At 37.6% G+C, this 18,481-nt stretch overlaps 2 protein-coding genes across 5 annotated transcripts in view; one reads left to right on the top strand and one right to left on the bottom strand.

The window, feature by feature from the left end:
* Positions 1-6,945, top strand: part of nsmce2 (NSE2 SUMO ligase component of SMC5/6 complex) — a 49,101-nt gene extending 42,156 nt beyond the window's left edge. For 2 of the 3 annotated variants that reach the window (XM_066690747.1, XM_066690748.1), the window contains exons 5-8: positions 1,105-1,199; positions 1,514-1,620; positions 4,521-4,572; positions 6,350-6,945. In XM_066690747.1, coding sequence (XP_066546844.1) covers positions 1,105-1,199; positions 1,514-1,620; positions 4,521-4,572; positions 6,350-6,490 — 395 coding nt within the window. In that variant the 3' untranslated portion in view covers positions 6,491-6,945. The remainder of the gene's footprint in view (positions 1-1,104; positions 1,200-1,513; positions 1,621-4,520; positions 4,573-6,349) is intronic. The other variant, XM_066690749.1, reaches the window with a different exon arrangement.
* Positions 6,946-14,968: 8,023 nt separating this feature from the next.
* washc5 (WASH complex subunit 5) overlaps positions 14,969-18,481 on the bottom strand; it is a 68,926-nt gene continuing 65,413 nt past the window's right edge. For both annotated transcript variants that reach the window (XM_066690516.1, XM_066690515.1), the window contains exons 26-29: positions 17,479-17,575; positions 17,033-17,186; positions 15,579-15,666; positions 14,969-15,322 (exon numbers count right to left, since the gene is read on the bottom strand). In XM_066690516.1, the coding sequence (XP_066546613.1) occupies positions 15,266-15,322; positions 15,579-15,666; positions 17,033-17,186; positions 17,479-17,575 (396 nt within the window). In that variant the 3' untranslated portion in view covers positions 14,969-15,265. The remainder of the gene's footprint in view (positions 15,323-15,578; positions 15,667-17,032; positions 17,187-17,478; positions 17,576-18,481) is intronic.

Genomic DNA, 18,481 nt, shown 5'->3' with positions numbered 1-18,481 from the left:
TATTGCCGCTAAACACAATATGGTGGCTGCACCATGACACCACCAAGTGCACTTTTCAATGCATTTATAGGTATAAGTGATTTCTACAACACTTGCGAGTTTCATGAGTTTTCTTGCATGTATGAGCGTTTTAGGGGCAAAAGTCACGGTTCGGTACTTACCTCACATTTTAAGTCATGGTTCGGTACAATTTCGGTACAGTGGAAAAAAACATGCAAAACATAAAATTTATTTTTATTTTTTATGAAGTTATAGACTTGTAATCAGTGACTAATTGGCCATAATTCCCTGAACAAAGGAAGGCACATAAAGGTACATATCTTTCTTTCTTAAATAAAAACATACTTGGGTCTAGACATAGGCGCCGACCACGCGGGGCTCCAGGGCTTCAGTAAACAGGGGGGCTCAGCCCCCCCTTGAATTTTGATGAGTTACTTAATCATTAGAGGAAGATAATAAAACAAAAAACGCAATTCCAATTAGATTGTCTCTTATACTGCAGTAATTACAATAGTCTCCGTTAGTTGCATTGTTGAATTTTCCCGCATAGAACTATATAGTGCATTTTGTTGCACTGTCAGCCCCCCCCTGCTCTTACCGGAGAAAGCCCCCCCGCAGATCCTTTGCGATAAAAATACCTATGGCTTTAGTTATTGCTTTTGCCCGGTCTGAATTAGCAGGGAGAGGTTGCTTAAATGCCATGGGCAGCAGGGTTTGCACTGCACTCTTTTCTCCAGTGATATTCACATGTGGATGATGCCATCTCAAATGAGTAATCATGTTCGACGTACTGCCAGCAACATACCTGCTTTCAGTTTAACAATGCCGGCACCTTGGAAACTGGAAAGCCGGACAACTGAAGGATACAGGAGGGTGCTCAAGCTCTGGCTTGTCGTTTGCATCCACCGTATTTATTTACGAGGCTGCATCACGTGCTCGGCTTTCAATTGCTAAGTTACGGCTCGGAATTTACAATTTAGTTCCGCACACAAAACGAATGTGCTGTACCGAACGGTACGGTACGGATACGTGTACTGTTACACCCCTATTAGAATCCATATTCATCTGTGTTATTCTTGTGTGCTTATTTTTTTCTGATTAAAGCTAACTTCCCAGTATCAGAAGGCACAGAAGAAGAACTGGATGAAGATATTGCTGTGACTCAAAGTCAGATGAACCCTACTTGCCCCATCACTCAGGTATTTCTACAGTGAAGTGCTTTTCTGGATAATGGGGAGATCACCAGCTGACATTCATAACTTTGTGAATGAATACAAATAATTTAATACATAGTTTGCTTACGTAGAGAGAGAATTAATAGATTTTCTTAGCAATTCAATTGATAATTATATATATGAATAATAATAGGATATAATTTCATATATCAGCTTACAGTGTGTCAAATTTCAAATGTTATTGTTTGATTTAATAGAAGAAGTTTTACTGTTGCAATTTTTGTTCTTAAATGTTTTTATTTTATTTTAATGGTAATAATAATAGTTATTCCTAACAGGTGGAGATGGTGAATCCTGTAAAGAACAAAAAATGTAACCACTACTATGACCAAGAGGCAGCCATTAACATGATAAAAACCAAGCAAAATCAGAAAAAAAAATTCCGGTGAGTGAAGTATTCACAAGCGTTTCTGCAAAGATCACAATGTGTTTGAATGTTATAAAGCATTCGTTTGAAATGTAGCTCTACGGCAACTGTGTAGACAGGTCACCTGTTTTAACACTAAAACAGCTCCTACCTCCTTCATATTCAAACATTCCTATCTTAGATAAAGGCAGATAAGTATATATTACTGACATTTATGAGCAGTTTCTGCTGAATAAATTAGTTTGTCTTGTAAAATGTAGATATGCCCCTTAAGCTAGAAAAAAATAGTCCTACTGGCTGAAGGGCTAAAGGATACACAAATGTTGGATCTTCTGCAGGGTGTTTTTACTTTTTAGGTATAAGAACAACAATATACTAGAAGTTGCACTTTTAAATTTTCAATTCTAATCCACTGTAGTATACATTTGAGGTATTCAATCTTTTGTCACTTGAAGTGTGTATTTCAATGTCAGTGAGGTATAATATAAATTTCTTGATTGCGTGCATCAATTTTGTAAGGTACCATTGTATTTTTCACTTAATTCTAGCATATATGTGAAGTTTGCATTGTCATTCAAGATGCAGAATGCAATTCCCAATTTTGGCCACATGATGGAGGTAGAGGTCTACATGAGGAATGTCATGATGTGGCTGACATGTGAAGCTTTCATTTTGGTTGGTATACAGCAGCCAGGTTTTGTGTCCTTCATCAACTTTGAGAGATCTTTCTTCTAGTTTAATCACTGACAATTTAAGTACATTAGGCTATAGTTCTGAAGATATTTGCTGTCATAAGTGACATAATGTAACACAATTTGGTGAGTTTTTGAATTTTGCTGATACGTTTTTCTGGGGTCAATTTCATGCGTTTATCAATACGCGTATTTTGCATTTGTGCACAGTCATTTTCTTGTGGCTGTAATGTTGTTGCACACAGTCACTTGTCTCTTGCAGACATGCTAGATAGCAGTGTCTATGTAATACATGGAAAGTTTCAGGGCACTGGGCTTTAGGGTTCCGGAGTACTAGCTGTTGTCATTTTTGCACGCGGACACATGTTAAATCCAACATTAACCGTGTACCTCACAATCTTAATTATCAGGTTTTATGTTCAATGCACAGAGATAAATATAGGTGCTGAGTTTCATATGTGTATTGCATTCCAGTGTAGAGGTAATGTGATACTTGTCTGAAGTGACGCATACGTTTTTTTTCATTGGCCCACAGCACCCATGTTTTTCACTGGGGCAACTCGCCTTTAACAACCTTGGTAATACTCTGTTCTAGTGTCATGCATACCAATTTGTGGCACAGTGGGTATAAGTGGCATGGAGTAGAAGGCACCAAAGCTTGAATCAGAAAACGCAGCCTGGCGGACAAAGCGTGAGACCGAGCAACTTCTGATGAACAAGCGTAATAGTGTGGCATAAGGTATGCATGTCTATGAAGTGGCATATGCATGTGTCCGTTGGTTTTGGAGAGGAAGATTTTTGTAGCATTTCACAATTTCGCCTCTAATCGCAACATGGCGGCGGCACCATGTGACCGACACGTGTAGTTTTCACTGCATTTGTACGTATAAGATGTGTCTACAACACTTGCGAGTTTCTTGAGTTTTCATGCGTGTATGAGCGTTTTAGGGGCATTAGAAGTTTTGGCGGAAGGAACAAAATGAGCAAATGAGCAGCACAGCTGCATGCCTCATCGCCACCTATGCAGTGATGGGCAGTGTGTTGTGTAACAAAAGGATAAGTACAATATAAGCATCTGAACAGCTTTTACCTGATCACTTGCAAGGAACATTGCCATAATGCTTACAGTGTTGTGTTTTTCTCAGTTTGGTTTTGTAACCTGAATTTCAATTGTTATCCTCCAAGTGTCTCTGTAGCCATTCAGCAGACCTGTAGCAAACCTGTCACCATGGTCCAAGTCCGAGTCACCATAGCCTGAGTCCAGTTCCTTGATTTTTGAGATTCAGATCTGAAGTTGAATTTAACTTACGATTCTTAGAAACCTCAGATTAAAAAAATAAAAGATTAGTTGTTATGTTTTTCCATTTATCTGTTCATTTATGTTTCTTAATATTATACATTAAGTAAAAATCAAAACTCTGTAAGAGTTTGCAGTCTACTGTCAATTTTCCTTATGATATACTTAACACTAGTAAAAGTAAATTTTATATACAAGCAAAAAAATGTTGGTAGTCACCCTGCACAATGTTGTATATTATCATACAATTATATAATATTATATATCACATTGTATTTTAGTGCTTGAAAAGCCTTGGATGAGTACTTCAGCCAAATAATAAATAATAACTGTGTTTTTCTTCAATTAACCCCTTTTGGCCTTCTTGTTACACTTTAAAAATATAAGCTCTGGATGTACACGTGAAATATGTCTGTTGCTCCCAGCTTTTCTTCGTTTTTTCTCCGGCACATGATTTCAACAATCGCTGAAAATAATGGGGCAGATCGCGGACTTGTGAATGTAGGGTCTTGCTAGCCTTGCGAAATCAGCCATTTCTCAGAATGTACAGGGCTAGTTTTTACTCGGTCAGCTGAATAACCCTTTATAATATGAAAGGGCACACATTTTTCATTAATTTGATATAAGATAAATGCATATGGCACAAACTATCAAGGAGCTACACACAGATAGAAGAAAATAACAGGAAAAGGGTATAAAGGGTTAAAGAGGATAAAAACTACATGCTCCAGTTTGTATGTTGTAGTTAAAGGTCTATCGAATAAGAACATTTAGTTATTTATGTATTGTTGGAGTTTTTTTTTTTTTTTTTTGTTACTTTGGAATATCTTTGAAAAATATAATTTGTTATGTATAATAGTGCACGCATCAGAATAACTTGTCATGTTTTGCCACCAATCCATCTCTCTGATCTGTCTGTTTAATTGCAGTTCAGTTTCAATAGGAGGCGGGGCCAGTTTTACTGCTGCTGCTTGTAAACAGGTTAGAAGCAAAACAGAGATTTTCTCCACACAACATCATCTAATCTTGGTAGTATTTGATATTTATTTATCCTTATACTTTGGAAAGGAATAATAGTTAAATCCCAGACTCGATTCCTACAAGTCTGCCATTCATTAATAATCTAATTAATATTTAGGAAATCAAGAAAGCTGTAATTTGAAAATGGGAAACTAATTGTGATGATTTTTTTTTTTATATATTTATTTATATTTGGACCACAGTGGAAAAAATATTTAAAAATTTGCACTGATTTACTCATTGGTGGCACAGGGCATTGTGAAATTCAACACATGTGAAATGGATTTTAAACATTTTTTATTTTATAAATAATTGCTAATCACAATGTAAAATGTTTTGTTATTTACCCAAGCAGAAAACTAAATTTAAAAAATCATCAGGAATATACAATCGAAGAGAGAGCTTGTACTCTGCCTAAATCTGCCCTTGAGGAATAAATAAGTAACAAGCACTAGCACAAGAGGTGCACAGCATAAACGTCATCACCTTTTAAAACCTTCAGTTAAGTTACTGAAAATCTGACTTACTACTAACACCCAGATTAATGATAATAATAAATATATATATTATTATGGTGCCTTTAATTTTGACTTAATAAAAACCATGTTCTGTGCATATAATTAAATATACATAACTACAACCTGGAATTGATGAAAAAATAAAATATTATTTACAACCAGCTCGGTTTGATGCAGCATTAATAGTATATTAAATAACAATCACAATACATACATTTTGCATTTATATTTTAAGGTACTTTAACTTAAACTTAAGCTCACAAAGAACCCCCCTCCTAATATGAACAACAATTAATTGAATAGAGTGGAGCTACAACAGTTTACAGTTAGGTCAATAAATATTTGGAAAGTGACACAATTTTTGGCTCTGTATGCCACCACAATGGCTTTGAAAGGAAACAATCAATATAAGCTTTAAGTGTAGACTTCCATCTTTCATTTAAGGGTAGTTACATCCAAATTAGGTGAACAGTGTAGGAATTACACCCTTTTTTTATATGTGGTCCCCCCAATTTTAGGGGCTCAAAAGTATTTGGACAAACTAACATAATCATGTATTAAATTGTGAGTTTCAATACTTGGTTGCAAATCCTTTGCAGTCAATGACTGCCTGAAGTCTGGAACCCATAGACCTCACCAGATGCTGGGATGCTCTGCATACTGCAGCTGTCTTTAGTTCCTGTTTGTTCTTTGGTTGTTTGATGACAATTGTGTCACTGTCCAAATATTTATGGACCTAACTATATATACACACGTGTGATGTAGTTGACATCACTACTGGAAATGTAATTAAATAGGTTCATATTAAATAAGTTAGTTTTTCATTTGAGATTCACAGGTTGTCAGTATCTAGCTACCAGTTTTATGGTATAGGATAACTGAGATCCTTCAATGCATGGAATGGCCTCCTCAAAATCTGAAGATTACTGAAGCTGTATGGGACTTTCCAGACAACAAAATATGACTTTTCAAATGAACTGGAGTGGAACACCATTTCACACTAAAAAAATTGAAAATAACTTGTTTCAGTGATTTTGAAGGAATAGGTTGGGATACATGATTATTTCATATCATGGTCATTGTCTACAATCCCTCAGGCTTGAGGATGATCACTTTCAGTTTATATGAGTATTTTAGTAACACAGGAGTCATATCCTTGAGCTGCAAATGATTTAGCTATCGAGTTAGCATATTTATTTTTATTTTTGTTTTTCATCCAGCTGTCCTGTTGTTGGATGTGGCAATGCAGATGTGAAACAGCCAGACCTTGTGCCAGATGCTGCTATGAAGAGGTTCATTCAAAATCGAAAGAAGCATGGTGGCAGATCATAAGACTGATACAGAATCTTTCTATTCAATGAAACCATGGTATACTTTATTTGAATACTATTTATTTTCACAATGTATTATTTTTGCAAAAAGAGCTTAGTCCTTATCTGCAGTTTAACAGAGATTTTATGGTGTCATTGGAATGGATTACAACTCCTAACAACTCATTATTTTAGAGAGAAGTAGTGCTTTCCAAAAAAATAAAAGCATATCCATCTCAATCTGGTTTTCAAAGATTTAGTTATTTTGAGTTTTTAACCTTTTCAGGTTACAGATCCAATGTGATCACTGGGGAATTGGATGGAGTGCCATATATATTTGTATATTTAACTTGAAACCTCCTTATGATTAGTTGGATGTGCTGTATGTAACAGTAAAATTATTTTAAATATCTTCTATGTACTTTTATGTATTTGACATAAATTTAGTCTAAAGTGAACAATGTTATTGTTGTGTATATTTTTGCAATAAAATTGTTGAAATTTGATATTAATAATGTCTCTTCAATATATATATATATATATATATATATATATATATGTTTTATATTAATAATAATATGCAGACCAAGCAAAGTAAATGTATTATGGTAGCAACAACCATTTTGCAAGTTGTTCAGGGCATACCCTCTAGACATTCCTGTCAATAATAGAAAGGATCAAACTGCAGAGAGAGAGAGGGCCCACAGTTGTTTGTTAAAAGTCTGTTTGTGGATTTAATCTTTTCTCCAGATAGGCAGGAACTGTTTTTATTAATGAGCAATTGACAGTTGTTAAATGACGACCATGGGATCGGACCTTTCCTACTACATCAAAGGAAGACATCTGTTCTTTGGATCCCACACTTCTTCCGAGGAAGACTACCATGAACATTACAGGGGTCAGAAATCTGACCTCAAGATAACACTCTGGCAGACCCCAGCCACAGACCCACATGTCCTGCAACATTTTTAAAGGACGAAAACGGCAGCACAGGAGGTGTGTTGCAAATGGAAAAGAAGTCTTTATTGCAGGCCGGCCCGGAAGAACAACAGAGCGTGTTCAAACAGCTTTCTTACAGGTTTGCATTCTTATACAGTTCTAAACTAAATTTGCATAATGTCCAATCAGCATAGGGCAGTGTCCCGGATGTGCACGTGGATTGGCTCAGCCCTAGCCTCTCTACTTCCTCTTCCTCCTTTGAAGGGTAGGGGTGCTAAGCACTCGCGTGAGAAAGGTACCATGAAATGTCCCTGTCAGGACTATCCCTACCAGGACTCAAACATAAGTTCATTCTGATTGGCCAGGAGGAATTTATTTACGATTGGCTCTCATTCCCACCCTGCTATTGGCTGCTGCAATCACCTACTGTTTTAAATGTTTTGGTGGACTCTACATCATTAGACTGCTAGCGGGTAGACGAAGATTATAAACTGCCGTTTTAGACAAAATTTGTTAATTATATACATTTGTAATCATACTAAAATCACTAGCATGATTACACACACCAACATACACTTTATATATTATCCTTCATTAAACTACATAAAATATTACTGCTTTAAAATAACCTACAAAAAATAAACATTGATTAGCTATCATCTTGGGGAACGTAACATCCAAAGTTTCTCTGATGAATTATATTTTTGACTTTCTTTTGGATGGAAGCTTTCAACCAGAGCTTTTAACAAGAAACAAAAGCTTGCAGTTTGCAATATTTTCTGCAATTCTTGTGGAAAGTAACTGAACTGTGAACTGTTTATTCCGTGTGTTTATCATGACTTGTAAAAGTCTGTGTGGAGTCTGCATGTTCTCCCTGTGTTTTCTTCCATTCCTCTCTTTCCCACTGTCCAAAGCCGCTATTGACAATGTAAATGGTGTGCAATACTAAATCAAAACGTAACGCCATATTTACGATATGTGTATGTGTGTGCAACACACGTCTATCTGTAACTTTTTATCATTATAGTATTATGTGTTGTCCTGACAGGGATATTGTCGCCCACTTTGTCCTAACAGGGATAATATTGTCACCCATTTTGTCCTGACATGGATATTGTAACGCATCTTGTCCTGACAAGGGATACTGTTATATGTTATAATACTTGTATCACGAATATCAAGTTTTTGTCATTTTTATTCAAGTATGTATAGCTGCAGACCCGGAGACCATGCAATGTGGGAAGAGATACTGTACATTTTTAATGCAGCCAGACACTGCAGGAAATGCTTCTCAATCTTTTTTTAAGTGGCCAGCCACTTGCAGAAGACACCTATCAGTAATTTGTATGTGGCCAATCACCTTTACTATTATTATTATTATTTATTGGCTGACACAAGTGAATACAATAAATGAGGTCTTATATCCTGGATAGTAAAAGCTAAGGTGGGAGAAGGAATGAACAGGAGGGAGCAAATGTGTCTCAGTGATGTGTTACAATCAAATAATTTGCATTGATGTTAGTAAATGAGCAGTTTTGAGGTCGTTAATCAGGAGACAATCAGACAGGTTTGTGGAATTACGATCTTAAGTAACATAATAAAGTTTACAAATGAGAGGAGGCCATTCGATCCATCGTGCTCGTTTGGTGTCCATTAATAACTGAGTGATCCAAGGATCCTTATCCAGTCTATTTTTAAATGTTCCCAAATTTTCAGCTTCAACCACATCGCCGGGGAGTTTGTTCCAGATTGGGACAACTCTCTGTGTGAAGAAGTGTCTCCTGTTTTCCGTTTTGAATGCCTTGAAGCCCAATTTCCATTTGTGTCCCCGAGTCCCTGTTGTTAATATATATAAAACAGTATATTTTACTTATATTTCACAGTTCCAAAACTGTTGCTTCCACATTTCCAAACTCCAGTATTACTTTCTCCTGACTTTTCTTTAAAATAACCTGTCATAGGCTCTCTGGACTGTCACTCTGCTTAGTTCCGCAAGAAGTAAATGACCCAATCAGTGAAGAGAGGATTTGGAAACCAACTGTTAGGACAGAATTTCTCCAGGGACAGAACATATATAGGATGCATCTCATTGGTTTATTGCCATAAGGATGTGGGAAATACATGACCTGACCTTAGTTTTGAAAGGATGGAATTACTTAAGAAAACATGTATATTTTTATTAGACTACATAAAATTGAGCTGAGTTCCCCTTAAGTCCGAGGCCCTGGGCTGCAGCATATGTAGCCCATTGGGTTATCCCACCCCTGTCCACCTGGGTCTGGGGAGTTACAGCGAAGTTTAGGGTTTCTAGTCACTGCCCACCTAGCACGGCATCACACTAGCAAACACGAAACATCACTTTATAGGAAATAATCAAATGTAATTAAAATTAAAATACAAGATGCTGTTATCACCCTTATGAGCTGACAAATCATCAAATATATCTACAACAATGCTGCATACAACAATCAGACTCCATCATGACACTTCCAAAATTAAAGCTGACAGTCAAAAATTAGAATATCCTCCTTAAAGGACTGGCCCAATTTCAAAAGCCCATAACTCTTATTATTATCTTAACTCTTAACCATATTAATTATGTTTATATATGCTCAGAACATAACTTTGAGTAACACAATCCACATAACACAGATAATAAACTGCATGTTGTTTATTATGTCAATGTGGAAAGTCATGTTTCACATCTGAAATAATACCAGTAACCAAATAATACTACTTACAAATCCACCTCAGGATCCAGTTTTTCTAAATATGACTCTCCGCCATCATGTTGCATGTGTGACAAGGTGCTCTGCGACTGTACCGGTGCGCAATGATAACAGCTTGGTTATGCATTCCTCTTGTGCATAGATTCTATTGGCTAACGGCCAAATCTGCATATCCTTTGAAATCTGAGTTTGTTGACTACACACCTGTGTCAATCTTACAGACACCAGGGTTTGTCGTGTCACATGTCACCCTGCTGTCCCCGGGGGGGGAATGGCACAGACAGATGCAGCGGGGGGGGGGGGGTGGGGGGGGAGATGGTTTCAACCTAAATATTGACTTGATGATCATTAGCACCTGTTTGATATAATTGTTTAATCATACACCTGACTATATGCCTACAAAATCCCTGACTTTGTGCAAGTGTAGATTTTTCTTCTGTTCACTCACTTTGCATTTAGTTAATTGAAAGAGCATTCTTACTTCAAAGCATTTTTTCACACCTTCCTAAAACTTTTGCAAGGTAATGTGTTAAGAATTAAGAGACCACTCCAAGTTCAGAAATCAATGTTAAGTAGTCTCTTCATTTTTTCCAGAGCTGTATGTGTGTGATAACAGCATTAGCAATTATATGTGAACTTATCAGCACGCACACACACACACACACACACACATATATACACTCACCTAAAGGATTATTAGGAACACCTGTTCAATTTCTCATTAATGCAATTACCAACCAATCACATGGCAGTTGCTTCAATGCATTTAGGGGTGTGGTCCTGGTCAAGACAATCTCCTGAACTCCAAACTGAATGTCTGAATGGGAAAGAAAGGTGATTTAAGCAATTTTGAGCGTGCCATGGTTGTTGGTGCCAGACGGGCCGGTCTGAGTATTTCACAATCTGCTCAGTTACTGGGATTTTCACGCACAACCATTTCTAGGGTTTACAAAGAATGGTGTGAAAAGGGAAAAACATCCAGTATGCGGCAGTCCTGTGGGCGAAAATGCCTTGTTGGGCTAGAGGTCAGAGGAGAATGGGCCGACTGATTCAAGCTGATAGAAGAGCAACTTTGACTGAAATAACCACTCGTTACAACCGAGGTATGCAGCAAAGCATTTGTGAAGCCACAACACGTACAACCTTGAGGCGGATGGGCTACAACAGCAGAAGACCCCACCGGGTACCACTCATCTCCACTACAAATAGGAAAAAGAGGCTACAATTTGCACAAGCTCACCAAAATTGGACAGTTGAAGACTGGAAAAATGTTGCCTGGTCTGATGAGTCTCGATTTCTGTTGAGACATTCAGATGGTAGAGTCAGAATTTGCCGTAAACAGAATGAGAACATGGATCCATCATGCCTTGTTACCACTGTGCAGGCTGGTGGTGGTGGTGTAATGGTGTGGGGGATGTTTTCTTGGCACACTTTAGGCCCCTTAGTGCCAATTGGGCATCGTTTAAATGCCACGGCCTACCTGAGCATTGTTTCTGACCATGTCCATCCCTTTATGACCACCATGTACCCATCCTCTGATGGCTACTTCCAGCAGGATAATGCACCATGTCACAAAGGTCGAATCATTTCAAATTGGTTTCTTGAACATGACAATGAGTTCACTGTACTAAACTGGCCCCCAGATCTAATCTAATCGAGCATCTGTGGGATGTGCTGGACAAACTAGTCTGATCCATGGACGCCCCACCTTGCAGCTTACAGGACTCACAGGATCTGCTGCTAACGTCTTGGTGCCAGATACCACAGCACACCTTCAGAGGTCTAGTGGAATCCATGCCTTGACAGGTCAGGGCTGTTTTGACGGCAAAAGGGGGACCTACACAATATAAGGCAGGTGGTCATAATGTTATGGCTGATCGATGTATATATATATAAAGTGAAGTTATAAAGTTGCCAGCACTACCATAGTGTTAATAAACTTTAAATGTGGGGTGCCTTGTCCCAGGGAGACAGAATTGTTAGAACATAAGAAAGTTTACAAGGCCATTCGACCCATCATGCTCGTTTGGTGTCTATTAATATCTAAGTGATCTAAGGATCCTTTCCATGCTATTTTTAAATGTTTTCAAACTTTCAGCTTCTACCACATCGCTGGGGACTTTGTTCCAGATTGTGACTACTCTCTGTGTGAAGAAGTGTCTCCCGTTTTCCATTTTGAATGCCTTGAAGCCCAATTTCCATTTGTGTCCCCGGGTGCGTGTGTCCCTGCTGATCTGGAAATGCTCCTCTGGTTTGATGTGGTCGATGCCTTTCATGATTTTGAAGACTTGGATCAAATCCCACACGTAGTCTCCTCTGTTCCAGGGTGAAAAGGTTCAGTTCTCTCAGTCTCTCCGAGTAGGACTTTCCCTTCAGACCTGGAATGAGTCTGGTTGCTCTCCTCTGAACTGCCTCTAGAGCAGCAATATCCTTCTTGAAGTGTGCCCAGAACTGCACACAGTATTCCAGATGAGGTCAAACTAGTGCATTGTACAGTCTTAACATTACTTCCCTTGTTTTAAATTCTACACTTTTGACAATATACCCTAGCATTCTGTTTGCCTTTTTTATTGCTTCCCCACATTGTTTGGATGGAGAAAGTGAGGAGTCCACCTAGACTCCTAGATCTACAGCTGCAGTTGCATATTCGAAGAACTTACTAATAAATTAGTAAGACATGATCTGCCTTCTCTAAACCCATGTTGACTATCTCCAAGAATATGGTTTTCATTAAGATGCTCCTCTATTTTCTGTCTAATCATTTTTTCCAGGAATGCGCATGAGACTGATTGGTAATTTCCTGGCTCAGTTTTGTCCCCTTTCTTGTGGATAGGTATGACATTTGCCATCTTCCAGTCAGTTGGCACATCCCCTGTTCTAATTGTCATTTGGAATATTTGAGTTAGTGGCCTATAAATAATTTCCCTAATTTCTTTAAGTACTGTTGGAAATATACCAGCTGGCCCATGTGATTTGTTTGTTTTTAATTCTGCTAGTCCCTTTAGTACCTTCTCCTCTTTTAGGATTTGAATTATTTGTTAACCTGTGGCATGTTATCCACTGTTTCTCTTGTAAAAACCTCTGTGAAATACTCATTTTGAACATTTGCCACATCTTGTTCGTTTTCCAAGACTTCCATTTTGGCCCTTTCTTTTTATTTCCCTCTTTGCTTTCCTGATCCCTGTCTTAACATCTCTTTGGAGTTCTATATATTCTTTGTATTTTGTTTTGTCTCAATCCTTTTTGTATGCACTATACAACATTTTATTTCTCTTGATATTTTTTGCATACTTCTATGAAAACTCATTATTGAGTGCTGATTATGGCATCACATATTGTAATTAGGAGGTATGCGTGCTGGTTGAACCTGAAATGGCTTAGGTTCACCCACATTGTAAATGCTTCACAGAATGTTGATAAGAATCATACTGGCAGTCGGATCAAAGCTAATTTAACTTTCAGTGTAAATGCAATATACACTGCTCAATAAAATTAAGGGAACACAAATCACACATCGGATCTCGATGAACAAAATATATTAAAGATTAAAATCTTTACTGTACATCACCAACCGATTGAGGACTGGATTCAAACTCACACCGAAAATCTAAGTAAACAATTGAAATCACAAGCTGTTCCAACTTGCATGAATTTCATCATATCAACTCAATGTGACTCATAAGTGTGTAATGGCCCCCACATGCCTCTAAGCACTCCCGACAACGTCTGGGCATGCTCCTGATGAGACGGCGGATGGTGTCCTGGGGGATCTCCTCCCAGACCTGGAACAAGGCATCAGTGAGCTCCTGGACATTCTGTGGCGCTACTTGGCGGTGTCGGATGCACCGATACATAACGTCCCAAAGGTTCTCAATTGGATTCAGGTCTGGGGAACGTGATTGCCAGTCAATGGCATCAATGCCTTCGTCATCCAGGAACTGTCTACACACTCTGGCCACATGAGGCTGGGCATTGTCCTGCACCAGGAGGAACGCAGGGCCCATTGCATGATGGGTCTGAGGATTTCATCCCGGTATCTAATAGTAGTCAGGGTACTGTTGGCTAGCATGTGGAGGTCTGTGTGACCCTCCAAGAATATGCCTCCCCAGACCATCACTGACCCACCGCCAAACCGATCATGCTGGATGATGTTGCAGGCAGCATAACGTTCACCACGGCGTCTTCAGACTTTTTTTGCATCTGTCATATGTGCTCAGTGTGAAGCTGCTCTCATCTGTGAAGAGAACGGGGCGCCAGTGGCGGACCTGCCAATTCTGGTGTTCTCTGGCAAATGCCAATCGAGCTGCATGGTGCTGGGCTGTGAGCACAGGTCCCACAGGATGTCGGGCCCTTATGCCACCCTCATGGAGACAGTTTGGTCAGAAACATGCACACCAGTAGCTGGATGGAGGTAATTTTGTTGGCAGTGCTCCTCCTGTTCCTCCTCGCACAAAGGAGCACATACCGGTCCTGCAGCTGGGTTGATGCCCTTCTATGGCCCTGTCCAGGCTCTCCTCCTGTAACGGCCCGTCTCTTGGTATCTCCTCCATGCTCTTGAGACTAGGAGACATAGCAAACCTTCTTGCGACGGCACGTATGGATGTGCCATCCTGGAGGAGCTGGACTACCTGTGCAACCTGAATGGGTGGCAGGTACTGCCTCATGCTACCAGTACTGACAAGGACACTAGCAAAAACACAAAACTCAAGAAGAATCAATCATTAATAGTTAATTCAAATCTTATCATTGTCAAACTGCACCACCCAAAGGAATCATGACCTGTCATCTTCTGACAGAAGAATATACCAATTCCATTTAAGTTTTTTGTTTAAGTGAATAATAATAATAAAAATAAAAATAATAATAATGAAAAGATATACAGATTTTATTCAACTGAGGGTTTTGAGGTTAGACAGAAATAATGTATTAATATACTAATACAGCATTTGTATGAACTATTTTTTTTTGCTTACATTTTAGTCAGATTATGTATACAACTTCACAAAACAAAGTAATGCTTTAAAAAACAGTCATTGCTTTTGATTGAAGAAAAAAAATGTAGAAATTAACAAATCATTTATCACTTTAAAACATCCAGGACAAATATGACAAGTTCTTTGAAAAAACAGAAGTCTTTAAGCATGTGTTTTCTGTCACATCACAGGATAGTCCTAAATTCATCAAAGATGAAACTGGGTACATGGGCTTCGGCCACCTTGAAAAATAAAAACAAACCAAATACAGTAATTTTTTAATTATTATTAATTATTATTAATATTATTTCAAATCAATGGAATATGTAAAATATATAAAATGTCAGTGTTGAATTACACCAGGTTAGTTACTGTCAGTTCAACATTATAAAATGTTAATTTTTTCCCTTCATATCATTTATACATTGAAAAGCCACAGAAAACTTACTTTACAATATAAAAATACTTTAAATGAGGAATGGGTGCAATTTTTCTTACCTTTCGTGGTAGTTTAGTATAATGAACATAATCCTCCAGGAACATAAGAGCCCCCACTACATCAGATGGCATTTCTGGAATCTTCTGACTGTAAACATTTAAGTTACAAACTAAAATTAGAATTGATAACATATAATTATATTAAAATAAGTAAGCCAAGAATAGAATTTTGAAAACACCCTCAATATAGTAAATACATTTACTAAAATTAATGTAAGACAAGTGTCCCAGGATCAGCTTAGCAGATCCACTTGTACCAATTTAATTGAAACAATGTATGTATTTGAGGTAATGAGTTGAAATAACAAGCTCTTGGAAGAATATGGACGAAAATTGTACTTAATCCTCTAGCTCTATGGAGCGTGAATGTTAACTTTTGTACGCAAAGCCATAAATAAAATTAGTGCAGGATGACGCATACAATTCTTTGTACCTCCATGAGAGCATATGCCTCACTGGTGCTAATGTGCTTCAAAGACCACAGAATGATATTATTATATATTATATATTTTTAGAAATAATATTAACAGCGGCTTCAGGCTAATGTTCTTGTTGGTTGACCATTTTATGATTGACAAGTTAATTGTCATGTTGTAGTAAAACCCTGTTAATCTCATACTCGATCTGTTATTAAAATAACAGACATTAAATCCTGTGGGATTTCAGGGGTTTCAACTTGAACAAGTAGGTTAGACCCAAGATGACAGAGGAAAATTTAAAGCAGAAATAGGAACAAGCACTGTTTACATTAAAATACTTGTCTTCTTTAATTCAAGGCTGTATATGTATTTTTTTTTTATTCCACAATTTATTCCATTATTTCAAATTAAGTAAGATTAGGTAATGTGGTAGTAATTAGCTATGGTAGACCATCCTGAGAAAAGAAACAACTGATAAGTAACAATGTATATGAGGCCACAGCCCACAAATCAGAATCATCCAATGACCACAGGTAACAAGGCCTACATCTGATCTTGTGTCGCACATTGCTCTTAATCATCCTACATTAACTGAATTTGACTCAAGCCTGTGTGAAGACTTCTACAAGTGGATGAAAATGAATTAAATAACTTTTAATTGTAACAGTCTTTCCAACTGTAAGTTTAATTTGCTCAACGGAATAATGAGAAGCTTGAACACTTTAGTTAATATTGAGAAACCTTATAGCTCTTAGAGCATGAGCTTGGTTTCCACCAGCAAAACAAACAAGCTGCTTCTTTTGTACAACTATTCTCTTGCCGTATCCCAGAGAAAGTTTCTATTTTCTCTGGAATTATCATAACATGTTTCAAATTAGTGTTCGTGTCCAAATTATTTCAACAAACTGTGGTCAAGTACTTTAAATAATTTCAGTGAGGTATTAATTGAATGTCCTACCTACCAAATGCTAGATTGTATGACACGTTTTAGCTTTTAAGTTCCTTGATTATTAATAAAACAGTGGTGAATTATACCTTGTACACTGTTCCATTATGGAGCGGATGAATTGTCCAATTAAAGCAAGAAATTGCTCTGTGTATCTGGAATGAAACTGCTTTAGCAAGGTGAGGAGACCCAGGACAAGGGGAGGCCAGTCTACAGGATCAGTCGACTTTCTGCAGGTCATCCCTAAGTAAGACAAATATTAATATTGAAATACAATAACGTTGTGTTAAAAATAAGGGCACGATGCAGAAATGTAAACTAGTTTGAAACTAAGTATGAAAACACAGATGTTTTTTATATTACAAAGTCCTGAAGCCTGAATGAATGAGTTTTTACAGGTAAACTGCCATTCCATACTAAGTTAATTACATAGACAATTACTCCACCATTTGCCCATAGGGAAAATCAGGCCAATGGTGTCTTAATGTACATGGACAGAAATAGCAAGAAATACTTCCAGCACTGACTGCTTTACCTTGGTTTTTGCTGTACTGTAATTTGGGAAGCTGGGCAATGAGAAACAGAAAATTCACAATGGGGAAGTATGGTAACCGCTTGGTTGTTATGTAGATCTAGGAATAAAAAAATAATTACAAAATGTTACACATTTATTTTGTCCTGTATGTCAGTTCTCCAGCACAAAGAGGCTGATATAAGCAATGATCACACAATATTTTACTTTCAAAAGTACATGAACACCATACAAACTTTTAAATGTAAGGGTAAGTTATATACTGTGTTACTACACCCTCTTAAGCATTATTTGGCAGTGTTACACACAGCTCCTGTGCATAGAAGTTACACTGTATTCCTACAATGCGTACATCGTTTCATTCTCAAACGCACTTGATTTACAGTTTCCGTGTTGCCCACCATCATTCAGAGCTTGGGGGGGTAAACGCACAGTCTGTTCCGGGGGGGTGGCTCTTTCAGACGGTCACAGATCAGTCAGTTTAGACTGGATATCTTTGCAAATAGGCTTCTTTTGTTCAGAACATCCTAACGATTAATACAGTGTATATATATATATTATTTGATGTTCTGTCAAACACAGAGAAGTTCACATCCAATTACATAAAATCGTTGTGTATTAGTACACTTTAAACAGAGTTTTCCATCTTGACATTTTGAGCTCTCTACGGGTGTGTGTTGCTTCTACCAAAACGTGGATGGTCTTGTTTTGATCAGTAGACTGTCTGGTTCCAGAATATGTCATCATTGTCAATATTTCCTGAGATTTTGTATTCCTACTCGGACCAAGTATCCAATCCAATGCCCTAGTTATAACATTTCATATCATACATAGGAATAAAAAAAAAAACATCAACAACAAAACTACCTGATCCCTAGCCTCTTCTCATCTGGTGACAATATCTGCATTGTCAGATTCTTGAAATAACATAACATCTCTCCTACTACTCTAAATATTGCCGTTGGACCTGTTCCAATTTTCTTTTGTATATTTTTATTAGATAATT

Source organism: Amia ocellicauda, chromosome 18 (genome assembly GCF_036373705.1).
Source record: "Amia ocellicauda isolate fAmiCal2 chromosome 18, fAmiCal2.hap1, whole genome shotgun sequence".
In the NCBI taxonomy this organism is placed as follows: Eukaryota; Metazoa; Chordata; class Actinopteri; order Amiiformes; family Amiidae; genus Amia; species Amia ocellicauda.
Note: the sequence above shows the minus strand (reverse complement) of the source record. Positions and strands in the feature narration are given on the sequence as shown.